Genomic DNA, 21,434 nt, shown 5'->3' with positions numbered 1-21,434 from the left:
AGGGACAGAGCAGAAGAGATGAGTGTAATTGACCTGCACAGGCATGGTGGAGCACATAGACCTTTACCTGTACAGGCATGGTGGAGCACATAGACCTTTACCTGTACAGGCATGGTGGAGCACATAGACCTTTACCTGTACAGGCATGGTGGAGCACATAGACCTTTACCTGCACAGGCATGGTGGAGCACATAGACCTTTACCTGTACAGGCATGGTGGAGCACATAGACCTTTACCTGTACAGGCATGGTGGAGCACATAGACCTTTACCTGTACAGGCATGGTGGAGCACATAGACCTTTACCTGCACAGGCATGGTGGAGCACATAGACCTTTACCTGTACAGGCATGGTGGAGCACATAGACCTTTACCTGCACAGGCATGGTGGAGCACATAGACCTTTACCTGCACAGGCATGGTGGAGCACATAGACCTTTAACTGATTGTTGTTCTGTGATTTGAACCTCAGTCACTCGGATAATGAAACTACACACTGAATATAAAAAGTGTATATTTACAACTTTACAGATGTCATTTTACAGCATGTATAGGAACAGTTTGTCAAAAATATACAGCAGTATACAGTGCAACAGTAAATGTGTGAATACAGATATAATTCGAAACAGTGTTTCTGTAGAAGTCCAGTAGAGTCCATTTAGCTCTGTTGTGTTCTACAGCCCTAGTTGTTTTAACAGCATCGACTTCTATAGTGTTTGTTTCCATAACAAACCAAGGTGAGGTGTATCAATCAGTCACTGGAGTTGTGTTTGGAGTTGTGTTTGCTGTAGCTCCAGGCTGCTCCCTGGTGGTTCCCTGCTGCACTGCCAGCAAGTCCGGGGCTGGCTGCTGTCAGCACAAGTAGCTGAGGTGGTTTGGAGACTATCCCGTAAGACCCCCCTGGTGAGGCGCCATCCACACTGCAAGATTTGACTGGTCCTGTTGGTGTGTGTGATTACTCTCCAAGCGAAATGTGTTTGGACGTCAATGATGTGAAATGTGTGGGACCTTTGCTGTGTTTGAGCAAGGCACGGCAAGGTGTGGAAGTAGTCATTTACTTCTCACAGTCCACACCCCCTCATGCCAGGTTGGTCCTCCGGATTTGGGGTCGATAGCGCAGGGCAACACCCGGTGTAGGGTCAAGGGTCAGTGTATCCTGGGAACATTGTATCTGCAAGGCTGCTGCAGGCACAGGGAGCCGTGGTTGGGATGGATGGAGGACCCGGGGTCCGGGTCACCTGGGGACAGTGTAGCCGTAGGGCTGCTGCAGGCACAGGGAGCCGTGGTTGGGATGGATGCAGGACCCGGGGTCTGGGTCACCTGGGGACAGTGTAGCCGTAGGGCTGCTGCAGGCACAGGGAGCCGTGGTTGGGCAGTGGGTGAATGTAGTAGTGCTCCACTAGGGCTGCCAGAGATGGGAAGGTCATGTCTGTCTCCAGGAACACGCGTGACATCTACACACACACGCACACACACACACACACACAGAGTCACTATAATGCCAACATCAAGAACACAGATGTAATGTGACATAATAACAAATATAATTGAACACAGTGTGATCTGGGGGACATAATCCTAACTCAACACACACACACACACACACACACACAGGACCAGTGTGGTTTTACCTCTTCAAACACACGGTAGTTTCTGGCCTTTTTCAGAGTGACGTCCCACACCACTAGAACCTAAAGCACAGCAACAGGATTCATACCACCAACATCAAAATGATTTATAACTCAGACCCCTATCTAATGAACATCTTCCTGGAAGTAATAATTTCACAATGATGATAAAAGTGTGTGTGTGTGTGTCTGTACAGGTATGCGTTTGTGTGTGCGTGTTTGCTGTAAATGTGTTTGTGTGTGTCTACCTTTGAAGTTTTTGTTCCAGAGTTTCTGATACAGTAGAGACCATCCGGTGGAAATCCACAATTTTCTTTAAACATCCTGTTTATGAGACAAAGTTGTTTACTGATATAATACAAATAAAAAAAATTAAGGACAGGATTGTGTGTTAAGGATCCCTTCTGTGATATTGGGAATTCCTCTGATTACAGTACCCCAACACGACACCAGGGGGCTGTGCTAAACTACCAGAAACGCACAAGAAAACTTGTTCTGGAATTTCCCCTGAAGGAGGCAGGTATACTGTCACTAAATATCAGGAGTAAGAACAAGTTGAAGAACAAAATACAAGATGTTGTGTGAGAGCGTGAGAAAAAGGGTGGAATGTGTGAGTCTCACTGCGAATGTGTGAGATTAGAGAGCCCTGTGTGTGTCTCACCTTTCAACACTGCCAGTCTCTGTGGTGTCCACAAATACAGAGTCCGGCAGCTGGACCTGCAGACAGAAACAGTAACAGGAAAAGACAGACCAGTCAAAACACACAAGCACAGAAACACACACACTCACACACACACACCAGTATTCCTCGTGGGCTTACATTCTCATAGTCTTCATCAGAGTCGGGCTGGATCCCGGGGCTTGGGCTGCGGGAAGGCTTCTCCTCTATGGAGGCTCTGAAGCTCTGCCCTTCTGGAGAAGCTCTTCTGGGGGGAGAAACAGTCTCAGGGGAACAGGCCAACACTTGGGTGGGGGGGAGTAAATGAAGAACAAGAATGAAGAACACTTACTGCATGGAGGATCCCCTGGTCTTGTTTGAGGGCAGGGGGGGCTTGGGGCTCCCGGGAGACTTGGTCCTGGGGACGGCGAGGGTGTGCCGAGGGGGGGTAAGAGGCGGGAGGTGGGTTGGATAGCAGAACTGGGGCGACGGCGCCGGGGAGCTTCGGTGGTTGTTGCCGTGGTAACCGGGGGTGGGGGGGAGGTCGTCGAGGACCATCCTGTTCTTCAGGTCATTGCAGATGGGGAGGGTGGCGGGGGACTTGAAGCTCACGCTCACAGCCACCCGGTCCCGTTGATCGCCCCCAACAGGCAAGGTGCTTGACATCCTCCCCGAGGCTGGCTTCTTGAGGCTGGCCGGGGGGGGCAGAGGGGGGGCGGGGCTGGGGGAGAGCGAGGGGGGACTCCTGTCCAAACAGGGCTTAGGGAGATGGGGGGCAAAGGGCAGAGGTGGCGGGGGACCTTTGCTGATGGGTGTTTCTGTGTACTTGGGTGGGGGGGGTTTCTTGAACACAGTGCTGGTGGAGGTCCTGTTGGGTAAGGGCACGGGAGGGGGGAGGGGCTTGAAGTAAGGAGAGGCTGAGTCTTGTCTATTCTGGCCTGGGACTGGCGGAGGAGGGTAGGAGGGGGGCGGAACAGTTGGCTTGCCTGCAACAACAACAGGAAGTTCAAACATGGTAAGAACAAGAACATGTGTGTGTGCATGTGTGTGTGTGTGTGTGTACCTGAGAACCCGCCCATACCTGAAGAAGTAGGTGAATCGTCTGGTTTTTCATAATCATCGTCCTCATCATCATCATCGTCCACCATGTAATCTAAATCAGAGAAGGAAGTCACTTGGCTGACAGTGTCACTGTTTGCACCCATGTGATTGGTTGATGCAACCACATGCTGCTGTTTGCACTGCAGAGATTGGCTGGTGTGTCTCACCGTCCTCTGGGTTGTGGGGGGTGTGGTTTATATTCAGCGGCTGCTCAATTGACCCATAGAAACTGTCTGCATCAGAGTCTGGATCGCTATGGCAACAGAAAAGGCTGTCATTACATTATGAAATCAACAATGTGACTTTAATGATGAATAACTCCCAATGGACGAGTTGTTATCAAACTGTGACAGGAAGCTGACTGCAAACAGTGGGGTGAGTTAGGGAACAACCCACCTCTGCTGAACATGGTAACCTAGATAGCTTCTTTCAGTTGTGGACAGGGACAACAGTGTTGACCCAAACCACCTCTGCAACGTCCTTTCTAGGGTCATAAGTGAGGGCCAGACTGCAGGACAAAACTGCTGTCATGGCTGACCAGAACCTCTGTATAAGCACACAGTCAGCCTCCTGCCCCAGTGCTCCACTGACCAAGCAGTTAGACGTGTCAGCAGCTGTCACCCTGTTTGCCAGTAAGAGAGACCTGTCATACCATATCAGTCCATAAATCACCCTCAACCATGGTACTGGCTACAATAACTGAGTGAGTTTATGAGAATGAGGAAGTTGGAAATATACTGAACACAAAGACAGTGGTTTCTAGGAAGGAAGGGTGAAGGGAGTAAGAGATACAAAGAGGAGTGTGTGTACGTGCGTGTGTGAAAGACACTGTGACTGTGACATGGAGGAAGTATTTCCAATTTCCCAAAAAACTTTATTCAGTAAGTGAAAGAGCCGTGCACAAGCTCTGGAGAAACACCAAAACACTTTTTTGTTCTCCAAAACCCAATCTAGGGAAGTCAGGCTAAGGGTCAGGGGTCAGGGTTACCTGGAAGTGAAGGAGTCCGTCCTGTCGTTGTAGTAGTCTATCTCTCTGCGCATGGTCCTCATCCACTTCTAGAGGGGGGGGGGGGGGGGGGAAACACAGACCACAGTCAGGGGCTATACGGCAGGTGGAACGCCTCGAGCTGGGAGCAGAGCAGGGCCCCATCTTCACAAGGCATAGCAGAGCGAGCAGACCGATGGAGTGGACCAAAGGCAGAAGACGGGGGTCCTCACCCTCCTCTCGTCCTCGCTGGCGGCGGAGAACAGCCAGGTGCGGTGCTTCTTGCTGAAGTGGACGACCTTGAAGGGGAACACGTTGCTGGAGGTGGTTTCCTCGGCCGCTCGCATCACCCTGGAGACCAGAGAGACACGGACGCTGACGCTGGGACGCTCACATGTCTGGGGCTGTTTACCGCTCTCTTTGCTCATCGGGCTTAGAGCAGCGTACAGTAACTATGAAGACACAGTCCCCACCACTGGGTGTGAGGGCGACCTTGTTGTACCAGGAAGTGGTTTGATCGTGTCTTGCTGTGAGAAGATGAGATGGGTGGAAGGAGGCCCAGAAAGAGAGTGCTATGACTTTCGGTTGAATTGACATTTAGGTCAGGGGGTTTTCTGAGTCAGTGAGGGGGGTGTCTGTTATGTTTAGGAGTGCGGGGGGGGTTGAGTTTAGGTTGGAAGGGTGTGTGTGTAATGGGGGTGTGGGTCTGTGTACCTGTGTAATAGGGGAGGTTGGGTTAGGTTTGAAATGGAGTGGGGTGGTGTAAGGCTTATGGTTAGGTTTTGGGGGTGCACTGACCTGTTGTACCCGTTGAGGGAGAAAGCCCCCTGTGGTACAGCAGAGGTACTGCTCTTGAAGTAGTACAGACACCCCTTGTGCAAGATGATGTAACGCAGGGGCCCTGTGAAGAGGTGAGTTAGCCACTCTATCATCTTAACGAGAACGAGCAGTGTGTCCGAGGCCAAGGTCAAATGGACTGGAGAGAGACGTTTGGTGTGAACTCACATTTCCTGAGGCTGAACTGGCTGCCTCCCTTCTTGTGCATGTACCCGGAGCAGGACACTCCCCCAGGCATGGTCAGCAGGTTCTGGGCCCCAATAGCCCTCATGGGGATCGGCCATGACACCTCCACCGCAGCCATGGTGCTGGAGGATGGGAGAGGAGAGGAGAAGAGAGGAGAAGAGAGGCGATGAGAGGAGATGAGAGAAGATGAGAGGCGATGAGAGGAGGATAAATGATTAGTGAAGTTCAGAGCCTCATCCAGGCCTCAAGAGACGTCTTCACGTCGTATCTTGTTACTCCGTTTTATCAGCCTCAAAGCTCCTATCTCAAAGCAAGGCCAAAACTGTGATCACATCTTTAAGATTTGATCTTCAAGGAAGCTGTAACTCTGATCTGTTTAGAAAGGTACAGGTTCAACCACAGTTCAGAAATGGATTCTGTAGGTTTACTTTCAGATCGTACACTCTCAGAGGGTTGTAGTCTATAGCGAGTAGAGATGTTAGACAGGAAGACGAAGAAACCTTTATTAAGTCTTAACAATCATCACACAAACACACACGCGCGCTCGCCATAGCGTCCAACAGAGCTTCCGCCGGAGTAATTGGACTGCTATCCTATGGCAGCTATGAGCAGAGGGCAGCCACATCAGCAGTGCCCGGGGGCCAAGTCCCAGTTCTCCCCCATGTTCTGCCTGGAAAATGGGCTGGAGGACCATCTGTTCTGCATGTTTTCATGTTGGGGTTCTTTGTGGAAGAAACCCATGTGAGGACGAGGACAACATACAAACTTAACGGAGAAAGACCCCGGAGATTGCTCTCCTGAGCACCCATCAGGCCCCACAGCAGGAATCCAACCAAGGACCTTCTGGCTCTGAGGCAGCAGTGAAAGGCACTGAGTCACCATGCCACCCACAGCTGGACAACTGGAGTATATTAACCGTAGCACCGTGCGTTCAACAAACAAGCACCATCTCCATCAGCAATGTGAAACATTGAGAGTTCTAATGAAACATGATAAGTTATGAAGAGTCTATTAGCTTCCTTGGCAAGCTGAATCTCTTGGATACTGTTCAGAAACACACAAACAACGCTTGAATCCTGTCAACATTTAAGTACTTTCTGAGAAGAGAGTGGAATGCAAATAGACCACCACCACACCACAACCTCTTCTAAACCTGGACATTGTAGTGTCCAGTAAAACCACTTGCAGCCACGGTGGTACCCTGACTAGCCGCTGCTCTGCTCCATTAAAGGGGTCCAAGCCGGTCCTCTGCGGGCCGGGCCTACCTCCTGCTTATCCTCTTCCTCAGGTTCTGCAGCACTGGGTTCTCTCTCAGCTGGCTGGCCTTGGATAGCAGCACCGGCAACAGGTCCATGACTGCACCCTCCTCACTCTGCACTGCTCTGCTACCTACTGAACCCTGGTCTGAAAGCTAGAACTTTCTGAGGCTAGGACTGAGCATGGAGGGCAAAGGACACACACACACACACACACACACACACACACAAACAAAGTATACACACACAACCTACTATCTCAGACCTCAACCCTAGGGCAAACTAAATGACAGGAAGTGGAAGGTTTCCTCTGGAATGTGCATGCGCTCTCCAAGCTGCTGATTGGATCACAGGATCTGTGCTTCCTGTCTGCTCTGTGTGGCATGGCGAGTCTGTGTGTGTGTGTGTGTGTGTGTGTGTGAGAGAGTGTACGCGTGTGTGTTCGCCTACCTACATGTGTATTGTGTGGGTTTTTCCACTGTGACTGCAACACACAAACCACCTTCAAGATGAGATTTACAAGCAAAAATATACTTGTGTAGACTGGACACAGCAGCAATCTTCCTATCAAGTGATAAAGTGGCCATTTATCATGAAGAGTTCTGGGAGGAACAGGGAAGGAACCCAAAAGATTCCAGCTCAAGAATTCTTGTTGGGTTCCCGTCATGAACCCAACAGGGTCATGCATGATCTATCTCGAGCATGCAGATTAGCAGGCCGACCCAGATAGCTGCCAGCCCCAGATGGAAGCCTTCACTGCATGGGTTTCTATGACAACAGAGGTTTAAAGTCACACAGGTCCAGCTCCGGCACATTTATCAACCTCAGAACCTACTTTCACAGGTCTCTCTCTGTTTATGTCTGTCTGTCTGTCTGTATCTGTCTCTCTCTCTCGCTCTTTCTCTCTCTCTCTCTCTCTCTCTCTCTCTCTCTCTCTCTCTCTCTCTCTCTCTCTCTCTCTCTCTCTCTCACACACACACACACACACACACACACACACACACACACACACATACAGCTCAACTTGTTGACAAACCAGTTGCACCCAATTTGTAAGTATCAAGTATCAAGTATTTTCTTCAAAGATAACTTCCTGTAAACATTTTCCTTGACACCAATCCCAAGCCTATTGTTCTTCACCCATCCCATTTGATAGGTGACAGACTGGCCTTCCTTTTCCTCTGGGATGCAATGTTACTGTTACACACAACAAATACATAAAATAACATACTCCAAACTAAGTTTACACACCTCATACATTCTTTCTGTTTACCTCTGAAAGTACAGTTTCACTTCAGTATTTTGGTCGAAACCCCCCCCCCCCCCCCCACACACACACACTGCATGTAGACACACACCACAATGCAATACTTCCCTCATCCTAATATGAGCATGACTTTTGTGAACAGGAAGTCGTTGAAAAGATTACACAGTTACATCATGGCAAACAGGAAAGAGGGAGACAAGGCTTTCCCAGCAGACCAAACACCAAGGCCCAGTCCTGTCTCCAGTTTCTCTCTGCGGTGACAGGGCACCACCCTAACATGGTCTTTTACCACATGTGGCCATTTAATGGTTGTATTTAATGGTTGGGGCTGTTCCATGAACCGCAAACCTGGGGTGCTCCCTCTACACCATCACCCTGCTATGCCAGGAACAAAACAACCACTAAGATCCAAGTGAATTCTTTCAGCCAAGTGACTTCCTTCTCAGATTTAGATGACATGGTGGAAGATGATGAAGATGACGATGAGGACGATGATGTGAGTGAGTGTGTGTGTGTGTGGGTATATACTGAATGTGTGTGTGTTTGTGCACGGGTGGGCGGGTGGGTGTGTATTTGTCTATATGTGTGAGTGTATGTGTGTACGTGAGTACGTGTTTCTGCGTGTATGTGTGTACATGCCTGCGTGGGTTTGTGTGTACATGCGTGTGTGTGTGTACGTGTGGGTCCAGAAGGGAATGATGAGAGAGGTTAGGTGTTTCCTGTCTGAGGCGTTTCTAGTGCCAGTTTGGTGTTTCTGAACACCTGCAGATAAACGATGAAACATCGAGTGGAGCAGAGCGGGAAACTAAACATCAGCCACACATGATCTAAAACAAAACGTCTTATAACCCTGAACACCTGACAAATCTCAAATCAACATCAAATCAACCTCAAATCAACTAAAAAGCAATCAATGTTAATGCTGCAAAAACCTCTACATATCAACCAAGCGGTCAACCTCACTTGAACCTGCCTTCCACCAGAACTGCGGGCAGACAGGTACCCCCGCAGTAGGACAGACAGGTCGAGTTCAGCGGTGAGACAGACAGGTCAAGTTCAGCGGTTAGACAGACAGGTTAAGTTCAGTGGTGAGACAGGGTCAGAAAGACTTACATGTGGCTGGGTTTCCTGACACATATCCTGACACAGGGCTTAGTAGCCAGGACTATCGACTTCTTCTTCCTCAGTGACAAAGCCATGGCAGCTTCAGGTCAGCCCTCTCTACCATCCTACTACAAAGACGGAGCCCACAGACGGATGGAGGGACATCAGATTGATAAAATAAGATAATCCCTTATTAGTTCCACAATGGAGAAATTCGCATTTGATGGAGAGAGAGAGAGAAAGCGTGGCGCTGCCGCTACTCCGAGAGCTGTTGGTCTGACTGTGTTCCGGGGGGCGGGCTTCCAGGCACTCTGACTGCAGCCCTTCACTTTTCATTGGTCGGCGGGCCTTAACCACTACTTCCTGTTCTCTGAAATAGGTTGACGGATTGGCGATGGTCTCAGACCTCTGAGATGAAGGGACTTTCCACCCCCCCCCCCACCCCACAGCCCCCCCCCCCCCCCGCTTCCACAATGGAACAATGAGGGGCACAGACTTACTGTTGAAATAACCTGACGTTGCAACTCTGTCGCCCTACAGTTACCTCACAGCAGCACATCATCCTGTCTGCTGACATCCATCGTACCCCCCTCTCTCCCCCCCCCCCCCCACCCCGTCTGTCTGTCTCTATCTGTGAAACACACTCGATTCTTTTTCCAACACAGGTGTGAAGGCTAAAACGTTCACACCATCCGTGCCGAATTTTGAAAGCAAGAAAGGTGACCATTAAAGATCAAGCGTGTCATCTTCTGAAACCCTGGGTGAGATGTGGTACGGGTGAGGGGCCAGCACCTGAGACCCTCAGGCAGGCGGAGGAAAACCTCCCTCAGTAAAACCCGCGTGAACGAAAGGAGAAAAGAAAACGTCTGGGAGAAACACGACAGGAGAAACAAAGTGTTCCTCACAGGGTAGAAGAAACATTGACAGTTTTGTAGCACAGATAGTACTAGTACAATAGGGACGACCAAGCGTGCACACAGCGTCCGTTAAGAAGGTGAAAGCCCTGGTCCACCACAGTGTGAGGGGTAATTTCCCAGCAAGTCTTCTGCATGGTAAGTCCAACAGTCAAGTATGTCACCACCACAGCCAGTGAGCAGCCACCGCTGAGCTCTGAAGGGCCTCTCTGAAGAGAGGCATGGTTGGCATCCTGTTCACACTGTTTAAAATGTTCATACTGTTCACACTGTTCCGAAGTTTATGCACTATTTGTGTATTTGCACGCGTGTGCAAATTTGTGTCTGCTAAGTAAATGAAATGTAAAGGGTTGAAATCAAGACCGTAGCCATGGAGTCAACATTGGGGGGGGGCTGGGGGGGATCTGCTGGGGAGTCTGAGGGTCCCCCCCTGAAAATGTTTTAAGTTTGAATACATTTTTTATGATAATTTTGGACAGCGTGCGTGGTTGCTTGTCGTAGCGTAGCACATTTATATTTTATTTACATTTTGACCAGATTTTAATATTGGGGATGTGTCCCCCCCCCGATACATATTATGATTACGGCCCTGGTTGAAATGGTTTATACTGTTCAAACTGTTTAATTTGTTGTTCAGACTGTTTAAACTGTTCATTGTTGGCCCCTGCTGTAGTGCTTGGCTAGCACTAGACATTGCTAGCCAACCTTGGCAAGTACTAAAGGCTGCTAGCTGACCCTGATTAGCACTAAAGGCTACTGCACACACAACTTATCAGAAGTTAACAATGTATCTCCAGTTCACACCACACCACACGAACGACACTAACCTTCAACCTCCTAAAAACAATAAAGACAATATGTTTCACCAAGGGAAACTAATCTGCATACATAATTTCCTCTCTTTTTTACAAAACACTCTGATCACGAACAGGTAGCTTACCCAGGTAACCCGTTTGCAGCTGAAGTCTTCTCCCTGTCATCTGAGGAGAGCTATGAACTCCAGATACTTCCTGGGTGGCCCACCAGATCTCTGCAGAGTAAGCCGAAAGGTGGTGTGTGGAGGGTGTGTCTGGGGATAACACATACAGCCACTCAGAGCTTGTGTGTGGTTTCAGCTCACATATGAGACAAAAAGAAACAGCCCTGCACAGGGCTTTATATAGACCAATACTGCTTTGTACACCACAAGGGGAAATAGCATAAACTGTTTCCACTGAGTTTATGACTTGACTAAGAATTGACTATTCTTGACTGAGAATATTTAGAAACTGAAACAGTGTAGAAAGAGAGTGAAAGAAAGAGGAGAAAGAGAGAGCAAAGCGGAGAGAATGGGGAATGGGTTGAACAAGGAAACAGCTGTTTTTTCCAATGTCTTGTCAGTGAGTCAAATAGACACAGAATCTCAGCAGAGACAACTAATTAGAAACAGTACACAACAATACATGTATCCTTGAAAATACAGAACCTGGGTAATGTTTACCCATGTGTAATGTGTACCAGAGAGAGTGGAGGACAATGTCAGATGGACTAAAAGAGAGAAATGAAAATACACCTGACAGCACCGTTTTTCAAAGATTAAGAGAAAGACATAGGTTCATGGGACATAACAATGGGAAGACTCACTTACAGACAGACAGAGGAACAGGGTAACACTACAACATAATGATTGAAAAGTGCTTCACCTACCTTGTCAGTGGTGTGTCCAGGTGCCGGTGTAGCTAGCCCTGGTGTAGGAAGCAGTTAGTTGAGTATTCAAACTGAAAACTCTCACTGTAGAATGTCCCATCTCATCCTGTCTCCCTCTCTCCTCCCCCCTGCCTCCCTCTCTCCTCCCCCCTGCCTCCCTCTCTCCTCCCCCCTGCCTCCCTCTCTCCTCCCCCCTGCCTCCTCTCTCCTCCCCCCTGCCTCCTTCTCTCCTCCCGTACCTCCCTCTCTCCTCCCCCTTCCTCCTTCTCTCCTCCCTCCGCCTCCCTGAATTCTGTGCATTCTGAATATGATACAACCGTGAGAATAGAGAACCAGATAACCTCTAAAAGGTTTGCATTGTAGTATGGTTCCCTTGAACTCATGAATGTGTGAATGTCTGCTGTGCCCAATGTACTGTCTGCAGTTCAGGGGAGGAGCAGAATCAGTTTTCAGTGGCAGACAGGACTTGGGACTTAGGCCAATAATTTCATAGATTAAAAAAAGAAATTTAACAGATCAAAATGAAAGAAAAAGGTTTCAGAAAAAGGTTTCTGAAGACTTTTCTGAAGGGCACTTTACATGATGCCAGATGGTTGATTGTTCAAATCCCTCCCTTGAAAGGTTCAAACCGGAGGGGTTGTTAATTTTATCTCCATAGTCAGTGGGACTTTCTCCCATTGTTCCTTTGATCACAGGTTTCACAGCACTACCCAGCCTTGGCGGATTTGTTGAGGACCGTGGGTGAGATATGCAAAACAAACCTCTGGGTTCCAAAAGCTGCAGTTTTCTGCTGAAATGTGTGGGTGAAAAACCATGTATGGTTGATGGTCTTCAACAACAAGTAGAAGAAGAGGGGAAGACCAGGCCCTCTCCTCCCCCATTCTCCTCCTCATACTCAAAGTCGCTTTGGTTTCCACAGCCAACATGAAGTTCGTCCAGGCTCGTCCAGGACGTTCCTCCAGGGGTGACCTCTCCTATGATGTCATCCTGTGTTGGTCAGCTTCATCCCTGACCCCTGACCCCTGGCCTCCACCTCTAATCCATCTGGAATTCCTCAACTCAAGAAATGGTTAGCCTTGGTGGTCAGCTCCTCAGTACACCCCTGTATTGTTTACCTCAGGCTGCAGAGCACATGGCGACAAAGATGACGAGGAGGACGAGGATGATTGGGTTGAGGATGATGATGATCTAATGATGCAGCCATAAATGAAGGACAGTTATGTGGGTGGGATAAAGACCTAAGCCAGTTTGCGCTATGAGAGACAGGATACAGATGCCCACACAAAGCACTTCCTGTGTTGTCCAGTCTCAACCTCATAGCATAGTGAACACACCAGCATATGGTTAGTTGCTGCATAAGCATACACACACTCACAAACACACACTTGGTGTACGCATATCAATTAAGTATGACTGTGGTTTTTAAAGAAACAGTGAAAATACTTTCAGACACTCCCACCATGGTGTGTGGAGGCTGTAGTGTGAAATGAGCTGCAGCAAGGAGAAACAGAAACTCATCTGGGAAGATGACACATAACAGACCAACAAAGTTGGGCAGAGGGAGGCAGAGGGTGGCAGAAGGGGGCAGAGTGGGGCAGAGAGAGGCAGATGGGGGCAGAAGGAGGCAGAAGGGGGCAGAGTGAGGCAGATGGAGGCAGAAGGGGGCAGAAGGAGGCAGATGGAGGCAGAAGGGGGCAGAAGGAGGCAGAAGGGGGCAGAGTGAGGCAGATGGAGGCAGAAGGAGGCAGAAGGGGGTAGAGGGAGGCAGAGGGGGGCAGAGGGGGCAGAGGGAGGCAAAGGGGGGCAGAGGGAGGCAGAGGGGAGCAGAGGGGAGCAGGGGGAGCAGAGGGGAGCAGAGGGGAGCAGAGGGAGGCAGAGGGAGGCAGAGGGGAGCAGAGGGAGGCAGAGGGGAGCAGAGGGGAGCAGAGGGAGGCAGAGGGAGGCAGAGGGAGGCAGAGGGGAGCAGAGGGAGTCAGAGGGAGGCAGAGGAAGGCAGAGGGGAGCAGATGGAGGCAGAGGGGAGCAGAGGGAGGCAGAGGGAGGCAGAGGGGAGCAGAGGGAGGCAGATGGAATCAGAGGGAGGCAGAGGGAGGCAGAGGGGAGCAGAGGAAGGCAGAGGGGAGCAGAGATGCCAGAGGTGGTAGGGAGGGCCACAGTGAGTGTCAGAGAATGACTATGTGACCAGAGTGGGCTGTGTGCCTTGTTCCGAATATGCAGCCGTTGTATTTCCTGTCAGTTCTCTTGCACACACGAACACGCTTCATCACTCACACATTTACTCAGTAAACCCACTCAACTTTGCATTAAGTCTGGAAAGAAATGTTTCAAATGTCTCATTTCACCCACTCAACACGGCTCACCAAAAGGTCATGTGTGTTGTCATTCCTGTGAATGAGTGAGAAACTTGATATACAGCCTGCCCGGCGGATGTTGTGTTGCCTCGCACACCAGAAACACACATGAGTTGATGTGTGTTTCTGGTGTGTTACATATCTGGTGTGTTACATATTTCGGAGAAAATAGAATAGTTGTTGAACAGCTGAAGCACATGTGGAAGTGCAGCTCCAGTTCCTCAAAGACCGACTCTGCTTGAGTGAAAGGTTACTTCTTGGTTATTTTTTTTTGTGTGTTTGCATGTGTCGGAGAATAAGTTATTTCCTCTTTAGTGAATGATGACTCATGTAACCGTGGTTACACGGCCACTCCCCTCCCACGCAGCAGAGAATAAAATAGTATTACTGTAACACTGAGGGAAAACCTGCAGAGATAGGTAGGCTCTGATAGGCTATACAGACAGACAGGTTAGAGAGACAAACAAACTGGAAAGATAGACAGGTACCTTTCTGCAGGTCCGCACAGATAAACACATCTTAATTTTGACATATTCCATTTTGTTACAGATATTACCACGACACCGACACATTTCTAACATCAAATGCTTGTATATGTGTATAGCTTTAGCTACTTATACCCTCCTGAACGTCCCTCTATATTGAGCCCTGGTGCACTACATCCATCTCTCTATCACTCTGACCAAACCTGAACCATGTCCCCAACCTCCAAACCCTGATCCTTACCCTGACTGCATCACTAGAATCTGGCCCTGAACTCGACCCCAACCTTGATCTCACTCCTGCGACGCATGGTGAAGTAGGGGTCATTACAGCTTGGTTAAAAAGAACACATCGAGACTGGTCCAAAGAGGAGACATCCATTACTGGCATGTGGAACATTGCCACCTAGTGGAGACACATGGCTGTGGAGGGATTTCTGCTTTGCTGCCAGGATCAGCCAGGGCCCCAGCTCCTAACAGAGCACTCCACAGTATAGTGGTGAACAGTGACACATAGTGGACCTTCAGAGATACTGAGAGGGTCATGGGTGGAATTGTAGTACTTGTCAGTTTACTTCCTCTCCAGGCTTTGATCTTGGGTCCTCTGACGCACGCAACTGACCACCTCTTATAAACACCCCCGCTACGTATGCCAGCTACACCACCACGGATATCCAGTCAGGACAGTTTTGCAAAAGTGCACATTGAACAAAACTAGGTTTATTTATATAGCTAATTCCATTCAATCCAATCCACACAAAAAAATACTTTAAAACAAAAACCTGAGGTATCCATTTATAAGTGACTTCTTGTGCCCATGTCCAGCAGGACAGATAAGTCACCTGAGATAGTTTGGTTGGTGCTTCAGACATTTCAAGCCATGTAACTGGGAGGTCATATATTCTGACGGCAGCTATCAAAAATGTGACCAGTGTCCAGAATGCTGACATTTTGTCCAGATATAGCATCAAATGCATGGCCAGTGCCCAGAAGGCTGACATTTTATCCAGATAGTGTGACCTCTTGTGCCCAGGTTTAGCTGTTTACCAGATAGGTGATCATGTTTAGGTTTTACATGACAAGGACAGATAAGTCAGTTGGTGTGTCAGACATTTTCAGCCATGTAACAGGCGGGGTCACATATTCTGACGACAGCGAAACACACATTTTGATATTTCGACCAACCAAACCTTCTCAGGTGACTTATCTGTGTTTGCCATGTAAAACCTAAAGACGATCACACATCTGGTTGATAACATTGTTAACCTCAATCAGTGGATGCACGAAATGTAACGTTGTTTTCTCTGGAGAGTTGTTCAACAGCTCTCGAAGCTTTGACATTAAAAGACCCTCAGATTGGATTAAAGCAGAATTACTGTTACAGCAATAACGGACCCTCACATCAAATGATGTGCGTTAAACAGTGCACAAAGTTGCAGTGCAAATGTGTCTGTGCGTGGTTGTGTTTCCCTCGCTCCCTTTACAAAAGACGCTTTGAGACCCTGTCTCTGTTTCCGACATAAATACGATTCGCACCACTCCCTCGCTCTCTTCCATAAAGACACTACAACTGAGTTTACGAGCTTCGCGAACCGGTCAGGAAATGGAAGAAAGCTATTGGAGTCTAACGCTGGAGAAAATAGACGCTGAGGGGAACAAGTATAGCATCAAATAAAAAGACAAAGCCATATAAAAGTCTTAGAAAAGGACAGAGATTCCTATACTTAAACTTTAACATGCTAAGTTTGTTCTTTTATTAGTATTACAGCAGGCAAAAAAAAACATATCTTTGTTTGAAACTTGTCAGGGGAGATCCTAGTCCACTAAGTTCTCCAACTCCCTTCATAGGATGATATCACTCCACTTTGAAGGCACGACTATGCACAGAAATGAGCATGACACTGTATGTAACAAAGTCAACATTCTGAAAGTGAAATACCCTTACAGATAGCACAGCAGAGAAGTTGATGCATGTGATACTGATTCGCGTACTGATTTAACCCTTTCTTCCGATGGAAATATGTTTGACTTTGGTCGACTGAGGGAAAACTCCCTGCCTTAAAACAGCTAGGCCTATCATTGCACAAGTACACACAACAAACAAGACACAGGACAGAAATCCCCAGTGGACAGGAAATTAAATAAAACGAGGTATAGCCTTTTGAACAGTTCATACGGACAGCATGGAGGAGCAGGTGATGGTGGAGAGTGGCAGCAGGTGCGCGATATGCAGGTACATGGCAATGCATAACTTGTGAGCCTGATCTAAGTGTCTGTGAAAGCATACAGAGTTTATGCAACCTGAAGAGGACAACCAATAAGCTTCAATGAACACACCTGCAGTTGATTGGGTGAACCAGATGTCAGCTGATAAAGTCCCCTGCTTGAGAGCAGTTCCTGAACTAGCTTTGCCCATTTATAAAACAACAAATCTGTTCTGTTCAAAACGTTGTACGTGTTTATTTATATTCAACTTGGAGAGTGTGACAATGCACCCTGCTTGGGTGGAAGTTAGATGTGTAGTCTCAGTTTCATCTGATCTGTGTATCGTCTGCAATGTAAATGCTTTCCTACAAACAAAACCATTTACTGATTATGTTCTCACAACATTAGGGTTGGCAGCTTGACGAGGCCTCGATGGTTTGGCCCACATCACTCAACGGTTAAAACATGCTGGAAGGAACCAAAACAAGTTTGGTTGAGAGGAGATATGTCCTCAGTTATGTCCTCTGGCACAGTAAAACATAGAGCCTGCACACACACACACACACGCACAATCTCTCTCTTTCTCTCTCTCACACACACACACACACACAAACCCTTGCCCAAAATGTTGATGGACAGAGCCGTTATCAAGATATTCAAACACAGTGGTCTCTGAGACCGAAACAGGCCAGATGTTACGGATCATGGGATTGAGGGTCGTCTGACATTTAAACCCATGTGACCACCTCCCAGAAACACAGCATGCCCAGTAATTCTGTGACATGGGTGGGCGGTGTTTACACCAAGAACGTTTCACCAACTCACCTCGATTACACGAACATACTGTGCTCCACCCAGGCCTCATTCTGCCCCCTGCCTCCACCCAAAGACGGGGGGTGGGGGGTGGGGTGGGGGGGAAGTTCGGGTGGTGAGAGCAGAGACACCAGGTCATGGAAAACATCTCTTGAACCCACGGTTGTGGTCCAACAGGAAAACATGGATCAGGAGGACAGCGTCCAGAAATAGACCAGAGTGACTGCAGAGGAACTCTCATTCTCAGAGAACAACATGTTTGGAGAGAAGGACTGGGCCGTGGGTTTGTACCAGTGTGCGTGGGCTGTGTACGTGTGTGCTAGTGTGTGAGTATGTGCCGGTGTGCTTGGGCCTCTGTGTGTGTGTGTGTTTGTGTGAGTAAGACTGGTCAGTATTTGGGCTGGGAAGGTGGCCACCAGGCCTGCCCATGTACGGTCACTTCCGTCGCAGACAGAGGACCTTGGAGCTGGGCCGGGACTCCAGCAGCATCAACCTCCACTAGCAGTCTATAATTACCTCTGGAAGGGAACACACAACTGACACACACAGCTTCCTGCTCCATACCTCAGACCACAGAACTGACCCCTGTCTACTACAGACCTCTCCACTCCACTGACGAGTTATCAGATCTCCACTTCTAACCTGGCTTGGTCAGGATCCAGTTCACTCAGTCCCACTGATGTTCTCCCAGACTGGCAGGATTGGACCCCAGCTTGACCTTATTGTGGTCACTGTTACATAACTGGTCGAGCTGTACCATTGGCAGTGTTGGGGATGGTGGAGATGGTCCGTGCTGTGAGACAGATCAGAACCACCAGTGGCACCTCTGTGCAGCAAGACGAGTCAGACCCGTCTCTCTCTCTCCATCATTCGGATCTCATCGAGGTGCACAGTCGCTTCACACACCTCCGTGCACGCACTCACTCACACGCAACCCATTTGCACAGACTTAGGTTAGCATAAGTTTATAAGGTTAGTATAGGTTTTGTCAGCTACTGGTTGCACTGTCAGCAATACTGCACTATTGTACTTCACTTGTCTTAGGTTTGTATAGGTTTATAAGGTTTACATTTACATTTAGTCATTTAGCAGACGCTCTTATCCAGAGCGACTTACAGTAAGTACAGGGACATTCTCCCCGAAGCAAGTAGGGTGAAGTGCCTTGCCCAAGAACACAACGTCATTTTGCACGGCTGGGAATCTAACTGGCAACCTTCAGATTACTAGCCCGACTCCCTCACCGCTCAGCCACTTGACTCCCACCTGACTCCCACGTATTACGTAAGAGGTTTAATATACCGTATTGAATACTGTATATTATTGTATATTAGGAGGTTTACTATATTTTTGCTTATCATAGATGTAATCTATGTTCTGCGTACTTATATGTTATGCCAGGTTGCTTTGCGTTGTCTTGTCCTAAGAATTTCAGTGCCCAGTCTGACCCTGTGTTGTTCTGTGCGTCTGACAATAAAAGACTTGAACTTGATACACTCACACACATACACCGTTCCAAGCCGGCGCCCAGGCCTTGAGCAGACCCACCGTGACGTACCGGGACGTAAATAGTCCTGAGAGCTGCATGCGTCTTCAAGCAGACAGAGAAGACGCTCCGTCCTGGAGCTGCTCTCGTAAAAGAGCCATGTCGTCTGCCGCCCCTCTGTCTGTCTGGGGTGAGCGGGGGGACAGGGACGGCGGTGGACACGCGCGACAACGCTCCTGCACACACGCACATACGAACCCTTTGACATCCACACGGACACATGCGCACGCACGCCACACAACGAGACGCGGCTGTAAATCGTCTGGACGTGTCAGGGATGATTTATAAGGAAGCCTGCTTGCCCTCGAGTCCATCTGGTGACTGTTAGGAGAAGGCCGTGATGGGGAGGTGTGTGTCTGGGTGGGAGGCAGGCCCGGGAGGCACGACACCTATGATACACACAGGCGGCACATCCTTTAAAGACATCAGCTCTCTATGCCAAACACATACATACACACACACACACACACACACACACACACACACACACACACACACAAGCACACCTACATAAAACCTTGTGAGACAGGTGAATTACTGCCAGAGTATATCTTCTGCCACCTCAGGGTCTGAACTCATTACCACTGCTCCAGTCTCTGTAAACACCCTGAGAGAGGAGAGAGAGTGTGTGTGTGTGTGTGTGCGCTTGTGTGTGTTTGACAGTGTGACTGTGTGTGTGTGCAGTACAGTAGATTGAGTGTAATTTCAGTGTGTGTGAGATGGTGCTGATGGCAGTAAAGTGTATTTATGTGTGTCTATAGTAAAGTCTGTGAGCGTTTGTGTGTGTGTGTGTGCGAGCGTGCAGTACAGTTTGTGTGTGTGCGTGTGCAGTACAGTTTGTGTGTGTGTGTGTGTGTGTGCAGACAGTACAGTTTGTGTGTGCCCGTGTGTGTGCAGTACAGTTTGTGTGTGTGCATGTGTGTGTGTGCGGGCAGTACAGTTTGTTTGTGTGCAGTACGATTCATGTGTAGGCGTCTGTGTGTGTGAATGAGCCATTTTAGCTCTAGTGAGTCACATACAGTGAAATGTCAAAGTGTGGTTTCTTAGGGCCATTAGACAGCTGCAGTGTTTCATGTTGTTAATTAACATAGCAGTCTAAACGGGAATACCTCCTAGTTATCGCTTTATTCTCTAGTAGGCCTAAACACTGGTACAGACCAGACCAAAACAGACTAGACTGGGCCAGACTAGGCCAGAATGTATCAAACCAGATCAGGTCACACCAGACTTTACCAGAACAGTACAGGCTGGTTTATCTTCTGATTTGGACAAGCCAGTTGAACTCAACCTGTCTTCACATGTCCACTGTATGATGTTTCGCCCTGAACAGTGACCCATGCCAAGCCTGACCAACAATATCAAGACTTGAAATAACTATTAGAAAAATAGCAGGAAATATCACGGATTGTGGCTTTAATGGCAGTCTGAAATAGCAGTCAAGTCATTAGGCCTGGCACTACCAGGGTAGGATAACGTTGTTGCACGGTCTCCTGGTGGAAAAAACGACTCTAGTAAAACATATTTGTGAAACTATGTGTTTCTGTCTCAGACTGTCTGAAAACAAATGACTAAATATATAAAAGTGGGCTCGCAACAATTCCGTGGAAATCGTGTCCTGTTTTAATGTTTGCTTCTTTCAAAGAATTGAACTGAAATTGTAAACAGGCTGAAGACTCCACCCACACAGCCCAGTGTTCTATGTCAACTGAGACCTCAAATATCCTGGTGTTGTTGGTCTGCAGGAGACAGGGGCCCGTGGTTCAGGTCAAGGTTGGGTCTGAGTGGGTCAGATGGGGCCTGCTGTGCTGGACTGAGACTGGGTACTTGGGGCCTATGTAGCAGGAGGGAGTCCAGTGGTGGATGGAGACCTGGGGATGCCTGGGGGGGGTGGAGGTCTGGAGGACTACAGAGATGGAGGCCTGGGGGGGTGGAGGTCTGGAAGACTGGAGAGATGGAGGCCTGGGGGGGGTGGAGGTCTGGAGGACTAGAGAGATGGAGGCCTGGGGGGGTGGAGGTCTGGAGGACTGGATACCTCTGGGGCTGGGAGGATGGTTAGGTCTGAGAAAAGGGCTGAGTTGTAGATGTTTATCGATAACAGTGAAGTCAGCAGAACTTCTATAGTGTGTGTAAACAGACCTGACCCAGACCAGACATGAATCTGCAGCACTTACCACCACTCTAGCCACACATGACAGGAAGCCAGACTGTGTGACTGTGTCGGATGTGCTTTGGGACCACAGACTTGGGAAAGGACAGCCTTGCCTGGGTCCCTGTGCTGGGTCCCTGTGCTGGGTCCCTGTGCTGGGTCCCTGTGCTGGGTCCCTGTGCTGGGTCTGTATGCTGGGCTTGTACTGGGGTCAGTCACCTGAACCAACCAAACTTGACTTAGGAGCATCATTATCTAGTCACCGTCTAAGAG

The 21,434-nt window shown here is 48.8% G+C and overlaps 1 protein-coding gene across 4 annotated transcripts; it reads right to left on the bottom strand.

Moving 5' to 3' along the window:
• Positions 1-500: 500 nt before the first annotated feature.
• Positions 501-11,669, bottom strand: sh3bp2 (SH3-domain binding protein 2). 4 transcript variants are annotated; one of them, XM_067250556.1, is made up of 14 exons: positions 11,622-11,669; positions 10,876-11,004; positions 5,377-5,516; positions 5,170-5,272; positions 4,605-4,722; positions 4,375-4,442; positions 3,554-3,639; positions 3,367-3,438; positions 2,638-3,271; positions 2,448-2,553; positions 2,289-2,344; positions 1,876-1,951; positions 1,631-1,690; positions 501-1,453 (listed from the first exon to the last, which is right to left on the bottom strand). In XM_067250556.1, the coding sequence occupies exons 3-14, from the start codon at positions 5,510-5,512 to the stop codon at positions 1,316-1,318; spliced, it is 1,653 nt and encodes a 550-aa protein (XP_067106657.1). In that variant the 5' UTR covers positions 5,513-5,516; positions 10,876-11,004; positions 11,622-11,669; the 3' UTR covers positions 501-1,315. The 4 variants fall into 4 exon arrangements, with proteins under 4 accessions (XP_067106657.1, XP_067106654.1, XP_067106655.1 ...); XM_067250553.1 differs by lacking the exons at positions 10,876-11,004; positions 11,622-11,669 and adding an exon at positions 6,660-6,781 and having other exon boundaries at positions 501-1,237; positions 1,320-1,453; XM_067250554.1 differs by lacking the exons at positions 10,876-11,004; positions 11,622-11,669 and adding an exon at positions 9,031-9,276.
• Between the last annotated feature and the right edge of the window lie 9,765 nt (positions 11,670-21,434).

Source organism: Osmerus mordax, chromosome 14, assembly GCF_038355195.1.
Source record: "Osmerus mordax isolate fOsmMor3 chromosome 14, fOsmMor3.pri, whole genome shotgun sequence".
Taxonomy (NCBI): domain Eukaryota; kingdom Metazoa; phylum Chordata; class Actinopteri; order Osmeriformes; family Osmeridae; genus Osmerus; species Osmerus mordax.
The sequence above is the reverse complement of the archived record's forward strand: the minus strand, read 5'-3'. Positions and strand labels throughout refer to the sequence as shown.